This window comes from Mus pahari, chromosome 21 (assembly GCF_900095145.1).
Source record: "Mus pahari chromosome 21, PAHARI_EIJ_v1.1, whole genome shotgun sequence".
NCBI classification, from domain to species: Eukaryota; Metazoa; Chordata; class Mammalia; order Rodentia; family Muridae; genus Mus; species Mus pahari.
This window is the reverse complement of record NC_034610.1, coordinates 29,999,594-30,015,670: the sequence shown is the minus strand read 5'-3', so window position 1 is coordinate 30,015,670 and position 16,077 is coordinate 29,999,594. Positions and strand designations below refer to the sequence as shown.

Below are 16,077 nucleotides of genomic sequence, written 5' to 3'. Positions count from 1 at the left end.
ATGAGCTGAGGCAGCAAATAGGAGGTGGGACACTGGGAGGAAGGAGAGGATTCTGGGAAGCAGTAAGTGGAGTGAAGATTAGAAACATCGAGGAGGTCAGAAGCAGGTGAGCTGAGCAGAGGTAACCAGCCACATGGATGAACTCAGGATAGAATAAAAAGAGATTTGCCCCTAGACTTAGACACATGAAGCAGAAAAAAGATAACCAACCATGTGGAACACATAGACTAGTTTGTATGGGTTAAATAGCTAGTCAGAGGATGGGCCAAAGCTTGTAGCCTAGGCATTTATAAATAAATAGTCTCAGAGTCAGCATTCTGGGAACAGGGGCTGGAAAGAAGAAAAAGCTGACTTATTTTTTTACATTTCAAAATCAAAAGCCCTCATAGGCATGCACCACTGTTACCCCCTAAATACATAACTTATGAAAATAATTAACCAAAATACCATAATTAACCAATGGACATCAACCAAAAATATTTATGGCTATTGAACTGTAGTGAATAAAAGTCTGTTGTTCTCATATACATTACTTCCTCTTAGAATGTTTAAAACTGAATAATGTTTTATGCTTCTGCACTGCAGTAGTTTGGTCGCCACTGGCATTCATCTCTGTGCCAGGCCACATGGTAGAAAGATGGGGGCACTGAAGCATTGCCACAGGGAAGCATGCTCTCATTACACGTCAGCGATTCGCTGCCCATGGAACCTTAGTGAATGATTGACATTTCTGTGCTGCTGCATCTTTCCACAGTTTTCCCCTTTCTATAACGATGACTGTAGTAGTAGAATATTGGAGACCCTTCTAAGGCCCAGACTTTGTACACTGCCTTTCTTCAGTGTCACAGCGCACGAGTGGCTCTCATCCTCTGGTGCTTTCAGAGAAATCTCACCCATTCCAGAACACACCGTTCTGTGAAGATTTTTAATAAAACTATAAAGTCAGTTATTTAAACCTAACTCTTTTCTCCCTCACTTGAAAATATAAACACGGCACGTCACTGTATTTTATAATAAAGGAGATGATACTGAGGAAAAGGTAGTACACGTTATAAGGGTTGGAGAATTACCGACTATGCTTCCTAGCTGAGCTGTGAGCCGATGAGGACTTTACAGTTTTGAAAGTAAATGCCTTTATGTTTGTTATGAAAGCAATTAGACCATCACTGATAGTCACTGAAACTGCTCAGCAGTTAACTCTTGCTGTCAAGCCTGAGTACAGTCCCGTGCGGCCTACGTGGAGAACCAACTTCCACATGTTGTCTTCTGACTTTTATATGTATACCATGGCACATATATCCTGATATAGAAAATCACGCACAAATAAATAAATCTAAATTTAATAAAAAAATATTTAAAGGTTAGACTGTATGCTATTGATCACTGATTGTAGAAAGCATTAGTTAGGTGCCTTTGATGTCAGAATTGTTTACAGTGGTCTTGATAATAAACATGGAATGTCCATTTTTGCTAGGTAAACAGGAATTCAAAAATTCAAAAAATAGAAATGTTTCTATTTTTCATCTGCAAGAAAGACAATATCTTGGAATTGTAGAGATTTCAAATCCAACATAAATAACACAAATGCTTACCATTCACAGCAATTTTTAATGTAAATGGACAGCCCTAATAAAATTTAAAGGGTTTATAATTATCTGGTTTAGCTTTCTTGGTTAAATGAATGAGTTTTTATTTATTATGTCTGTACATTAAGGGCAGAAATGTTCTCACCTCGAATATTTTGTTTTCGACATCATTAAGTAGTAACTTAATTTTTCTTATCTTATCATTCATGCTAATAATAGTCCATTTGATTCCATCCCCCAGTTTTAGCCACATTATTAATAAAGTAAATTAACCATGTCATTTTAAATTAAAATGTGCATTTCCCTGAGAGACAAGTCTAACACAGTAAAATGGAGGCTTCACAAACTCCTGTGAGACTGGCTATCCTAGACAAACTTCACCGTTCAGTGGCTTCTCCAAATCACTGGGGCCCGTAAACATTTGAAATAACAAATAGGATTTTTTAAAAATTAACTGTCCAACTGTTCTCACAGGAAAGTTTAATGATAATGAATTCTTTGGTTTTATTCTTATCTTGCCTCCTATTTTTTGGCCTAAGACAAAGCTAGAAATAAGCATTTTCTTTTTATTCACTTGTAATTAATTTGAAAATTAGTTAGGCAAGGATATTTTAAGCAGCCAAGGCACTGTAGCTGCCACCCTCTAGTCTTCGGCACTCACGGCTTCCTGCGGTTTGCTGTAACTCCACGGATTCAAAAGTTTTCTCTGTCAAGAGCCGTCGTTTCTTCAATTGCTCAAACACTATTTTGAGTATTAAATATAACATTCCATTTTTAAAACCAAAATGGCTTGCTTGTTTGATTAGAACGGTTCACCATTTAAGGTCTCATAAATTATTCTTTCCCTCTTTTGGGAGTAAGAGTAGGACTTAAGACTAAATGAGGAATTTTCTAGACAACTATTGTCATACTCCATTCTCAGCCAAACAAAAATCTCTATTAAAGTCACTCAATAAAATGATCACAGAAGCCTCTCAGACCATGGAATTAGTAGCTTTCTATATTCACTTTATTTCTAGAGAATAATTTATAAATGTTCTATAAATTTTAAACAGTCCTCACTGTAGTTAGTATTTAATGTAATATATAATTACATCTTATATAATGTATACAATTACATATTACATATAATTATACGTGTAGGATATATATATATATATATATATATATATATAAATAAATAATGTTTAATGTAAATAAACAACCCTGATAAAATTTTAAAAGATTTATATGTAATTGTCTGATTTAGCTCTCTCGGTGAAATTAATGTGCTTTTATTTATTATGTCTATCTATAAATGAAAGGCAAAAATGTTCTTACTTCTAATATTTTTGTTTCAACATCATAAGTGGTGCCTTAACTTTTCTTATCATCCATGTTAATTGTGCATTTGATTCTATAACCCAGTTTTAGCCATTTTTTAATAAACTAAATTATATCATTTTAATTTAAAATATGCATATATAAGTATATGTAATATATAGTATATATTCTTAATATTCTCAACATATAATATATAATGTAAACAGATAATATATAATTATTACAATAATATATTAGCATATAATATATGATATAGGGTTTTATATTGAAACAAGGTAACTAGTGGTAAAGATCTAAGAATGTTCATGATATTGTTTTATGAGCTGTTTTTGCCTCTACATGAAACATCAGTTAGCATGTTATACAGAGCTGCTAGCACACTGTTCAAGGCTCCATTTTGTAAAGCAAAACTTTGCATTTTATCATAGTGATGATCTTTCTTAACTATTTTAATTGGTAAACTCTTAGAATTCATCCTGCTAGTAGGAGAACTGGAAGAGGTTTTTTGGAGACACATTGCCAGCTGTAATTGTATTAATTTTCTACTTGGAGTAATAAGTACAATCTTTTAAACAGCATGGGGGAGGGAGTTAAGCGTTAATACAAACAAAGTTTACCTAAGACATTTTTTGAGTTCTCACTTTCATTGTCTCCATGCACTAACACTGATTTTAGTATGTAAGTAGACCCTGTCCAGATATTCACGAAGCTGTATCTTAGTCTGTACATTTTTTTTGCTAGGTAATTGGAATATGAAACCATCCTTAATATGGGCAGCATATACAATTATTTTTAAACTTTTTACTTTTTATTTTTAACCAAAGTGTCTTTCACTGTCATATATATTTTTAACTGCAATTTCCTCAAAGCAGTCAGTCATACCCCAGGGCTAATGTTCAAAGAACTGTAGACTTCTATAGCTCCAACACAGTGGGACATTAAAATGTTCCCCCAAATTTAGCACTTTCTAAATGTTAGTCCCAGATCCTCTGGAGAAAATTCTGTTCTTTGGAAGAAAAAAAAAAAAACTTTGCACAGTAAAGAAATAGAATGTTTCTCAATCTGGTGCCTAGTTGGTATTGAGAATGTAGGCACAGTGTATAGGCCGCATATAACCCGAGTAATTCATGACAGTGGAATTAATCTTGCATTTTCCAATAGAATGAGGTTGGTAGCCTTGGATAAAACACCCATAAGCTTATAAGGTATATTAAACCTTGTCGTTTGTAGTCAAGCCTAACATTCACTAACGGCTGATCAATTGTGCATCTCTCTCTAGTCTTTTATAGAAAATAGCAAGTTCTTTGAACAGTATGAAGTGACGTACCAGATCCTGAAACAGACAGCTGAAATGTATGTCAAAGCAGATGGCTCAGGTAAAGCACACAGCACACTTTTCAGAGGGGGCTGGGGTAGGAGGGGAAGAGAGGAGAAAATGAGGATGATTAGGGGGAAATATGGTCCAGGTTTTTCTTTTTTATAGCGTTATGAAAATGCCCTAATGAAATGTAACTTGTTTCGGTGCCAACTTAAGGAGCACTTAAAATCAACAGGTTTCTATGGGGTCAGACCAATTATTTTTTTTTTACTATGTCGACTCTTTGTGACTGTACACTCAGAGTAATTCTGTGAGGTGTCTGTCTTGCATAATGATACTTTTTTCCTGTGTGTAATCGTCTAAGATAAAACAAAAATTAAGCATTCCTTTTTCTAAGTTGCAATTTTTCAGCCTAGCTGCAATTCCAAGGGGATTAAAAACTGTGGGATAACTTGAATATAGATAGGAGAGCTTAAGTTACTGTGGAGATAAACTTTGGAAGCTATGTTTGCTTACAGCTTGTAGATGTTGCCACAACTGTTGGGAATAGAATCTTGTGTTTCTGATCAATGGATGACCTTGTTTCTGGTGCTTAAGGATGTAGGGAAATAGAGAGAGGGTTTTATGTACAGAATAGAGACTCTGACTGTTTCTGATTCAGTGGAGGAAGCTGAGAATGTGATGAAATTCATGAGTGAGACCACAGCCCAGTGGAGGAATCTCTCCGTGGAAGTGCGGAGTGTCCGGAGCATGCTGGAGGAGGTGCTTTCCAACTGGGATCGCTATGGTGATACCGTGGCTAGTCTCCAAGCCTGGCTAGAAGATGCAGAGAAAATGCTAAGCCAATCAGAAAATGCCAAGAAGGTAAGGCTGCTCACGGAAAGGAAGAGGCATGCTCCGGATTCGTGAATGAGAGATTCTCACTGAGAGTGTCAAATAGTTATGATTGCACTCAAGAACCCCTCTGAAGAGATTTACCCCAGCTGAGTTAAATGGGATTAGATCTGCAAACAGTGGCTAGTCAAAGCTCTGTGAAGACAGATCTCTGTTTTTACAATGATCTAACATTTTCATTCAGAAGGGCAGCAAGTAATACTAATCAACTACTCATAAAGGGGTAGCTAAATCTAATGGGCAGCAGACGTTGCTATTTGCATGCTGAGGTCTGTATAGATGGGCCTGTCTAGGTTTCTTATTCACAGCTGTGGTTACCTACACAAGGTCTACATCTGTACATATGTGCACACACACACACACACACACACACATACACAGAGGGGGGTCCTGAATCTGTGTATCAGTACACCCATGGAATAGTGGGGCCACCACAGTCTTGATCTCTAGATATTTTCTGTTGGGTTTCATAATCTGAAATGAATAGAAGCCAGTTACTGGGAATAGAAGCTATTACTGTGTTCAGTGTCCTTGCCCTCAGTGTCTGACCTGAAAAATATTTCCTTTGAAATCTGAATGTAATATACACTTATGTATACATATATATTCAAATTTTAGACTGCTTACAGTCATTTTTATGGGCCTGAACAGCAAGAAAAAGCCCCTGACATTTGGATAATTGACTGTTCCTTCTTATATAAGATGAGAATTAAAAAGATGACCTCTTGCTTTATTTTACGCCATAGATGTCCTTACATGATAACATAAACAGCCAGGTGCACTGTCATGTGCCTGGAGTCCCAGCCATTTATTTAACTCAGGGTGGAGAATTGCTTGAGCCTGCAAATGTAGGACTAGCCTGGGCAACAGTCTGGAGTCCGTTTGTTAAAAGCAAAAAGGATGGGCTTGGGAGACAGCCTGTGTGGTAAAGTGCTTAGTAAGGACTTGCTTTCTGTCCCTGGAATCCATGTAAACATATGTAGGTGCGGTGGCACATGACTGCAGTTCCTGTGCAGGGAGGCAAAGACAGATGAGTTTCTATGACTCACTGGCCAGGCAACACACTTGCCCAACACACTTGGCAAGCTCCAGGCCAGTAAGAGACCCCAGCTCAAAAGAAAACAGAAAAAAAAAAAAAATAAATAAAAAGGTAAATAACGGAATCCTCAATGCGTGAAGGCAAATACCTGAAGTTCAGTGTTGTCCTCTGGCTTCCACGCGCACTGTGTGTGCACACAAGTGTAGCCAGGAAACCACTGATGTGCACACACACACACACACACACACACACACACACACACATCCGCATGTACGTGTACATGTGACAAAAGAAAAATGAAAAACAAAGACATCTGGCATTTCTAGCTCATATTTTGAAGTCTTTTTCAAAATCTGAGTTTTGGAAGAGATTTGACATCTGCCTTAAAGCTTCCACACACTTTTGAACAGACCTTCTTGGTTTGGTTCTTGTTATATCCATAATTAGTATTTGGTATGTGACTTACGAGTGCGTGTCCTTCCCCGCTTAGGATTTTTTTCGAAACCTGCCTCACTGGATTCAGCAGCACACAGCCATGAACGATGCCGGGAACTTCCTGATTGAGACCTGCGATGAGATCGTTTCTCGAGACCTTAAACAGCAGTTGCTCTTATTGAACGGTCGATGGAGGGAGCTCTTCATGGAAGTCAAGCAAGTATGTCCTTCAAACCAACACTCACTTCTGATACATGTGCCCTCAGGATGTGAAGCAACTTGCTGACAGCCAGTTTTACTGTGATTATAAGGGTGGAATAGAGGAGTGTTAAAAACTGCCTGTGTTTTATTGCTAATTATTCATTCTTGTCTGTTTATGGTGGAGGAACATTAAGAGAACATAGTGTTTGGTTAAGGAGTATGTTGACATATGGGCCTGCATAGGCAAAGAGATTTGCTTTTCAAATCCTGGCTCCCTACTGCTTGCTCGTTCCTTTTTTTTTTCTTTTTTCTTTTCTTTTTTTTTTTTTCTGTTAAGGTAACTGGATTTACTTCAAACTTATCTAAAATAAGAATCAGAAATTAGAATTTTTCTTACCGTATATGAGGCTATCTCCCAGCGAAGGCTGTGGGCTTCTAGAATCACAGCTTTGATAACTTTCAAATACTTCTTTCCCCACTCCTCAGTATGCAAGAGCAGACGAGATGGACAGAATGAAGAAAGAATATACAGACCTCACTACCACCCTCTCTGGTTTTGCAACTGAAGCCCACAGGAAACTCTCTGAGCCTTTAGAAGTCTCTTTTATCAATGTCAAGCTATTAATTCAAGACTTGGAGGTAAGGACTTTCTGGATCAAAGAAATGAAACACATACTGTAAAAACAAAAACTAGACAGGCTTACCAGGTCTACAGGAAATTGTTTCTGAATCTGAGAGATCATTTTGACAGGTCTACATATTTGTTTGCTTATGCAGAAAATAAACTTGAATTTTTGGAAGGTATCTTTTGAAAATATGAAGTAACTTCAAAATAATTCTTCAACATGGGATTCTTTTCCTACATACAAATTATAAAACATTAGGAAAACAAAAACAAACAAACAAAAAAGCCCTTTAGAGAGGTCTTCCAAATAAATGGCCTAAACAATAAAGGGTTGGCTGCATGAATTTTATTTTATTTTATTTTTATTTTATTTTATTTTATTTTATTTTATTTTATTTTATTTTATTTTATTTTGAGACAGGGTTTCTCTGTGTAGCCCTGGCTGTTCTGGAACTCACTTTGTAGACCAGGCTGGCCTTGAACTCAGAAATCCACCTTTTCTTAAAAGCCTGTAAGTTTCAAAAGTGAAATAATGGAGTTATTTACTGACAGGAGAAGTTTGAACAATTACTTGAATGAAAAAAAAAATAGACCAGAGTGTTGTCTTTTTAAATTTTTGTAAATAGTTTAAAATTTTAAAAGTAATATACATAGGAAAAGAAAAAGAGTATCAACTATGGAGGACTGTTGACTTTAGCTGCCACCATGTGAGATGATAAGAAATTAAAATTTCCACCATGCTAAATTTCCAAGTTTTCTCCAGTGACAATGTGTATGTATTTTTTATAAAGTAAATATCATTTTACTCTCTTTTTTATTGTTATTTATTCAGTTTACATCCTGATTGCTATCTCCCTCCCCTTCTCCTTTGAGAGGGTGGAGACCGCCCCTGTATATCCCCCCACACTAGTATATCAAGTCTCTATGGGGCCAGGTGCATCCTCTCTCACTGAGGCCAGACAAGGCAGGCCAGCTAGAAGAGAATATTCTACAGAAGACTAAGCTGTACATCTGCTGCATACATGTAGGGGTGGGAGTGGAGGTAGGCCTGGTGTGTGTGTGTGGGGGGGGCTATATCTAGTCCATGTATGCTCTTTGGTTGGTAGTTCAGTCTCTGAGAGTCCAAAGGGTCCAGGTAAATTGACACCATTGGTCTTCTTGTGGAGTTCCTATCTCTTTATGGATCCTCAATCCTTCCCCCAAATCTTCCCTAAGAATAAAAAGAATTATGGAACTCTTCATGAATCTGTGTGTCAACCTTGCACAGGATCCATGGTAATCTTCTCTGCATCATTCCAATTTTAGTATATGTACAGTTTAATTCTTAAAGTCAAGATCTCCCCCTGTATTACTTACATGCATTTGCATGCATTACATGTATGAATATTTTAATATTACATTAGCCTATTTTAGAAAGTGTAGAGATTACATCAAATAATCTTGGCACTGACTTAAGACTATCTGATCATTTTAAAAAGAAAATTTAGTGTAAGCATATAGTATAGTGTTGTTTGTATGTCATTTAAGACCAAAAGCAATGGCTTTCCTAAAGGAGTTGGTAGTGAGGATAGAATTTCTCAAAGTGCATACAGATTTTTTTTGTCCCTCTTTCTGTGGTATTCTGCACTAGAAAGGAGATGCATTGTGCACTAATTGAGCTGCCTCAATGACTCATGCAGGATCTCGAGAAGAGGGTGCCTGTGATGGATGCTAAGTACAAGATGATTGCCAAGAAGGCACATCTCCTTGCCAAAGAAAGTCCCCAAGAAGAAGCGAATGAAATGCTTACAACCATGTCCAAGCTCAAAGAACAGCTATCCAAGGTGGGAAAATGTTTCATGCTACGCCACACGGTGGAGCAACCATACTGCCTTCAAGTGGTTTCTATCTCTGTGGTTACCCATGGATACATCCTTGACTTGTCCACCTTTGAGCTACCCTGAGGTTCTTGATATAGAAAATTTGATATGTATTTAAAAAATAAAATGGGACACTGTTCCCTTTTTGACACCTCTTTTAATTCAGGATTGCTCTAAGCTCTGCTTCAGTAGAAAAGTCTGGGTTTTTCAAGAGAGAACTGTTAAATGTTATAAAACAGAGGGTATAGAAAAAGAGATGAAGACAAATGTAGGACAAAGCAGAGGAGGAGGACGGAGAAGATGAGGAAGACAAGAAGACTATACTTTTGCATTGAGATTTTTGTTAAGATCTACTTAATATAAACCCAGTCTATCTACTCATGTGTTTTTCTACTAACATGGCTTCCTCTTGTTGAGAGATTTTTTTTTTTTAATCAAGAGCTTTGAGTGTTCCATTAGAAACTTTCAACTAAATGTAGTTTTAAGACGATTTCACTGCTTTCAAAATTCCCTAAGTGCGGGTAATTACCTTCCAGCAAATAAGAGGAGTGAGGATAAGCACAGGGATCGTGGTATTGTACGAGGAGGAGTCAGAGGAGAAATGAAGGCTGAAGTGCCTTTGATGTCAGAGAACTAGTGTACAAGGTGAAATCAGTATTGAAGGATTAATGGAAAAGATGTACAAATGCAAAGGAGAGTGAAAATAAGTGAATAATAGGCTTAAAAGACAAAAATGTCAGACTGGCGTTCATTGCAAATGTTTCAGTTAAATTTATTCTGACATTCTAGTTGGCAGTAGTTTTAACTTAATGGTACTGAACAATTTTACTCTTCTATACCAGTAAATTTTGCTCAAACGTACAATAAAAGAAGCCACTATTTCCAACTTTCCAACAACATGCTGGGCTGTATATCCATGGCTTCGTGGTTTGCATCTCTCATGCTGGGCCAGGTGCAGTAGTTAAGGACCACGCTTGAGAAAGTTGATATCTTGTGCTCATCTAAGCTAACACTCTCTCCTTCTCTGTCTCTGTCTCTGTCTCTGTCTCTGTCTCTGTCTGTCTCTGTCTCTCTCTCTGTCTCTATCTCTGTCTGTCTGTCTGTCTGTCTGTCTATCGATGTTGTTGTCAATACTATTACTATTCTTAGAGACAGGACATCCTTATGTGGCCCTGGCTAGCCTGGAGTTCATTGGGGTGAAGCTAGACTCACACTTCTGTCCACTTTTCTGCCCATTTTCCAGGTGTTAGAATAATAGGATTGTCTACCCACGTCTTAAGTCATGCTCTCTTCCAGATGTTTGGAATGCCTCATGCTGACAGCCTTTCTCTCCAACCCAGGAAAGAGCAATATAACAGGAGTTTGACATATCAGTGAATTCTCGGGCTTCTTCAAGAGAATGGTTGAAAGATATCATTGTAGTAGAGATGGTAGCTTCCAGTTGATGGGCTTATCTTTTAACAGTATATTCTAGAATAGGAATGTATTTCTGCATATGCACTTCTGCCACAGTGTAATAAAAGGCAATGTTTACTTCAATTATTGTTTGTGGACTATTTCTCATGTAGCTAGTGCATCGGTGATATTATTGTTAACGGTTTTCCAAAAGTGTTAATAATATTTTGGATGGAACCTTAAGATAGCAAGGAGGGACAAGATTTCCTATACAATTATCAATTATAAGTTCCTAGAGCTCAGGCATGCAGAGATCTTATAGAGCTCCAGAGTACCAGGAACGTATTAGGACTGCATCATGAAGATAATATGGATATAGGGATTTTAAAATCTAAGACAGAGGAGGACTGGGCAGTTTAGACCAAGTCGACATCCTCTGATGTGAGAACATCCGTGAATAAATTGGTGTGTAGTACGTTCTTGGGATGAGTAGGACATTGACAAACAGAGAAGGCAAAGCCTAGAGCTGGTGAGAGTATGGAAAGTGGGCATTTCACAAGAAGTGGTTAGCAGGTTCTCCTAGGCTCAGTCCATGTGCAAAAGCTCATGAACATCAACTGGAAGCCTCCTGTCCTCTGGGTAATGTGGTAGTAACTCGTGACTGTCTCAGATGTCGTTGCCAAAGTGAAAGCGAGTTAACATGGTGCCTAAAAAGGGCTCTAGTGCCATCTGCCTCTCTGACTGTATCATTTTCATGGGAAGTGCCATCCAGATGGACAACTTAGATGAATTTTCCTGAGAAAACGTTGCAGTTCTTCATTTGTCTCAGTGGACTAGTATTTATATATATATATATATATATATATATATATATATATATATATATATATATATATATATCTCCGTGTGTGTNTATATATATATATATATATTTTTTTTTAACCAGCAAATCTTAATCATCACATAGCACAAAATAAAAGAGAGCCATCTTCATAGATGTCTCAGTACCAAGTGACCATCTCACTAGAAACAAGTTCTTTAGAACTAAGCTCTGGTGCTTTGAGCACTTAATGGCCTCTCATGGGATTTGTTCTGTTCTTTTCAAAGGTCAAAGAATGTTGCTCCCCACTGTTGTATGAGGCCCAGCAACTGACTGTTCCTTTGGAAGAACTGGAGATGCAAATCACATCCTTCTATGACTCGCTTGGAAAAATCAATGAGATTCTATCAGTTCTTGAGCAAGAAGCACAGTCTAGCGCTCTTTTCAAGCAAAAACACCAGGTAAGAAAAAAAAAATACCTTTCAGAGATATCCTCGTTTTAAAGTGTATTCAATAAGGTTGGGGCATGTTTTCCCGTGATAGAAGTCCAGTTAGTACAAAAGGTATTTTCCCACTACAGTAGGGTACTAGTCACTCAAACCAAAGTGTATGTCTTTTCCAGAGAAGACACCCTGCTCTGTGCTTAGTGGAAGGAATGGGGACTTGAACCATTTCTAGGGTACAGTCAGCTTGGATACTTGGATCAAGCTCAGCTAGTAAGAACCAGGCTCTGTAATTCTGGGTTGAGAAGGTTCCTGGGAGACGCCAGGAGGAGCCTGGTGGAGAGGTGGAGTCATCAAAACTAAGTGTGTCTGAAAATGACATATGGAGGCTTCTCATATGTGTTGTTCACTGGGAGAAAAGTCCCAAGTTGAGCACAATTAGGAAAACTCATTTGTTTTGAGCACCTGCCTTTGCATCTTTGAACTGGTCACATGAGCTGATGGCTCTCAGCTCATTTCTAATTGTCTCTGCTTACACTTAGATGGGGCATTCTGCACTCTAGCTGCAGGGGGTTGAATTTCTATGATGGGTCTCTAGAATAAGTGATATATCTAGAAGAGCCAAACCTGCTGCTCTGTCTTAAAACAAGAAGGGCTCCCCACAGTAGAAGGGCCTCTGTTGTTCCTCTACCAGGGGCTATTAAATTAGCTAACCCTGTATTTCCTCCAGTGAATCTATGCATCATATTTAATGAATAAAATTCCAAAAAGTTTAATCAAAGTTTTTTTTTTCCCATTTGTACTTTTAGAAGAATAGAAAACATGTACGTGTTCAGGTTTTCCATCTTTCAGTTGATTTCCTTTTGGGACTTCACTTGGTGATACTCTGTACACATGTCTTTGGGCCTTACCTGTTAACTCATTAGCTGATAAAATGGTTAATTTCTTCTGAAAGTGTGCATGTTTCCAGTGCCTTGATTCCTTGTGTTTATGCTTTTTAAGTGTATAAATTAATTAGTAAATTATCCTCCATTTCAGCCACATATCTATAATTTATGTCAGATGATATCTTTTCTTGGACTGTGAAAATAAGTCTGTTTGATTAACCATTATAGAAATAGGCTTGGTGTAGATTTTTATAGCAGATCTGTGTGCTCACAATCCCATAGTGTGAGGTACAGTGAATTAACCTGTTTACTTGGCTTATTGTAAGCAGGCCTGTCCTTCAGATGAGGGGGTAACTTAGAAAACCTTTGCCACTACACTACACTACACTACACTATACTACAGTAACTGAGATATATTCATGGAAGGGACAGCCTCAGCTAGTAGGATGAGCAGAGTATCTGAAATGAGAGACAGGACAGTCACAGTTTAGGTCTGATGTAACAAATAGCAAAATGTTTATTAACTTTGCTTGCATCATGTTAAGCCAACAGTGATCACACCTACTAATTAATATTCAATAATTCATAAAACTATTATTACTATGGATGGTATACCCACAACCATTATTAGAAAACCCTATTCGAATGACATCATGGCATTGGATGAAAATTCATTTATTTTGAAGGATAGTAACATACCCTGTGTCCCTTAAATTTCTGTGAAATGTGGTTAAATATTATTTTCATCATTAAAGGCATATATTATTGACAAGAAATATTTTATAAAATATTTTCAGTCTCTACTTTTCGAACTTCCAGTTGTTCAAAAGGAAAAGGTATACCCTAATTCTGTTTTGTCGAAACAAAAGGCCTGTTTTAAATATTTGTATCTAAGTGACCAAAATGGCATACAAATGTACAGTTTGAGTATTCTTTTCAAAACTTAGAAACTACAGTAATACAAGTGGTGTGTATTCAAGACAGAAATGATATTCTGTCTCCAAGTGGACTAGACCAGGTCCACCCTGTAGGCTGCCATGATTTGGGATGCAAGGTAGAGAGGCAGAAGGAAGCAGCCTGCCCATCCCCACTGCACCCCCTTTGGAAGGGTGTGCAAGAGCGCGCAGTTCCCCAGGCCTGGTCATCTCCTTCCTGCTTTGACTAGATCTCAATAGAAAGGTGGGTAGCTTGGGAACTGTATTCATTCATTCAAACCTAGTGCATACAAGTGATGGAAGATACGTGGCACAGGATTCACTAAAGGAGGTGTGCACTGTGTTAAATTTACTTAGTGGAATTAAAACCCAGTAACCACATTAGCTTCAATTTTTCTTTTGAAAAGCCACAGGACTGTCCGTCAATCAGTTTGAGGAGTACAGAAGCTAGACACTTTTTTATGCTCTGCCATTTTCTTAATGTTAATAAGATGTGCATGAAACAGAAAGTCTAAAACCTCACCATGACATTTAAATGCCTTGTATAAAAAGCATTGACTTGAATGTTTGCTTAAATCAAGTTCTTTTGAAAAGAACTGCTTTTCCGTACTTCTGATTTCACTGGCTGTTCATCAAAAGCCTAGGAACTGTAAGTGCTGGTGCTAATAACAATGTTTCTCTCTCTGCCCTCTTCCCTCACCCCTCACCCCCCTCCCTCCCTCCCTTCCCTCCTTCCTCCCTCTCTCCCATCTTCCCTCCTTCCTCTTTCATTCTGGCATATAACCAATGCCGCTGTGTCTTTCCTTCCCTTGTAGGAACTGTTAGCTTCTCAAGAGAACTGTAAGAAATCCTTGACACTCATTGAGAAGGGCAGCCAAAGTGTTCAGAAGCTCATGACCTTGAGCCAGGCACTAAAGCACTGGGATCACACAAAACTGCAGAAGCAGATAGCAGATGTCCATCATGCATTCCAGGTTAGTCTTTCTCCCTGCTTTAGGCATTTTCATCCTGGAAAACAGAGGAGGACAGATAAAGCACTCATGACTCAAGCAATTCCCTCTCTTATTAGAAAACCATTACTTCTTTTCTAATGTTAATATTCAAAACAGTTTATTATCCTTATAATGAGATATCTTCCCTTCAAGTCCTTTCCAAGCAAATAATAATATTATAATTAGTAGTGATATGATACCACCTAACCAAACAAAGCCTCAATACTGAGAAAACAGCTTCCTAGTATACTTTATACATACATATAATTATATGTTATATTATATTATAATAATAGAAAAATAGATTATGTATTTATAGTTATATAATTATGATATATAGTTATACATAATATATAATCTTACATATTATTTATATTCATGTAATACATAATATATTTATATATTATAGTATTATATTTTATATTATATATTTATATTATAATATACATTTATATTATAAAAATATAATATAATTTATATAATAAATATTAACATATCATGTATTACATGAATATAATAATACAAATGATATAAATATATAATATATAAAATATGAGTATTAAACATGGTAGCGTAAATATATACTATACTGTATACAATATATTATATACTTATAATTATGTTGTAATTATATTACAATTGTATATATAATATATTATTTAAATGTTATGTGTAATATATAGTAATATATAATTATTATGTATATAATATAGATAAACATATATACTAATATAATATGTTCTAAATAATACAAGTACTTACATGTCATTTCTGACGTATTATTAAAAGTCATCCAAAGATGATTTAGTTTTAGAGTATGCAGAATGATGTGCCTAGGTCACACACAACCCCTACCTCATTAATGAATGAAACTCTGAGCTCTGTGCTTCAAGCTCCTGGAGTGAATTCCAGGGTACCAAGAAGTGATTCTATTTTTTGCATTAAGAACATGATCAAGAAAACTGGAGACTGGAAGAAGCACGTGGAAGCCAACAGCCGTTTGATGAAGAAATTTGAGGAGTCTCGGGCAGAGTTGGAGAAGGTGCTTAGGGTTGCTCAGGAGGGCCTAGAGGAGAAGGGCGACCCTGAGGAGCTCCTTCGGAGACACACGGTGAGTCTGGTTCATGTGGTACAACTGACCCATGTGTGTGGACAACCTATCTCAGGAAAATAAAAAGATGAGTCTGACCTAAAGTAGGAAAGTTGGGGGAGCCAGAAAGGCATGAACTTTAAGGGCAACAGAGCCTAGAAACAGCAGCAAAACAAATTTCAAGAGAAACACCCTTGGTGGGTTATTTGAGACCACCCTTGAGCTCCTGGGATAG

At 37.2% G+C, this 16,077-nt stretch overlaps 1 protein-coding gene and 1 non-coding gene across 11 annotated transcripts in view; one reads left to right on the top strand and one right to left on the bottom strand.

Annotated features, from left to right (window-relative positions):
- The window catches only part of Syne1 (spectrin repeat containing nuclear envelope protein 1), a 493,437-nt gene that overhangs the window by 164,501 nt on the left and 312,859 nt on the right, over nucleotides 1-16,077 (top strand). For all 10 annotated transcript variants that reach the window (XM_029532807.1, XM_029532801.1, XM_029532799.1 and 7 more), the window contains 8 exons: nucleotides 4,189-4,285; nucleotides 4,889-5,091; nucleotides 6,651-6,815; nucleotides 7,283-7,435; nucleotides 9,101-9,244; nucleotides 11,783-11,956; nucleotides 14,576-14,734; nucleotides 15,699-15,863. In XM_029532807.1, the coding sequence (XP_029388667.1) occupies nucleotides 4,189-4,285; nucleotides 4,889-5,091; nucleotides 6,651-6,815; nucleotides 7,283-7,435; nucleotides 9,101-9,244; nucleotides 11,783-11,956; nucleotides 14,576-14,734; nucleotides 15,699-15,863 (1,260 nt within the window). The remainder of the gene's footprint in view (nucleotides 1-4,188; nucleotides 4,286-4,888; nucleotides 5,092-6,650; nucleotides 6,816-7,282; nucleotides 7,436-9,100; nucleotides 9,245-11,782; nucleotides 11,957-14,575; nucleotides 14,735-15,698; nucleotides 15,864-16,077) is intronic.
- LOC115062853 lies at nucleotides 8,644-8,749 on the bottom strand. The gene has a single exon (XR_003842766.1). It is a non-coding gene; the product is annotated as a U6 spliceosomal RNA (small nuclear RNA).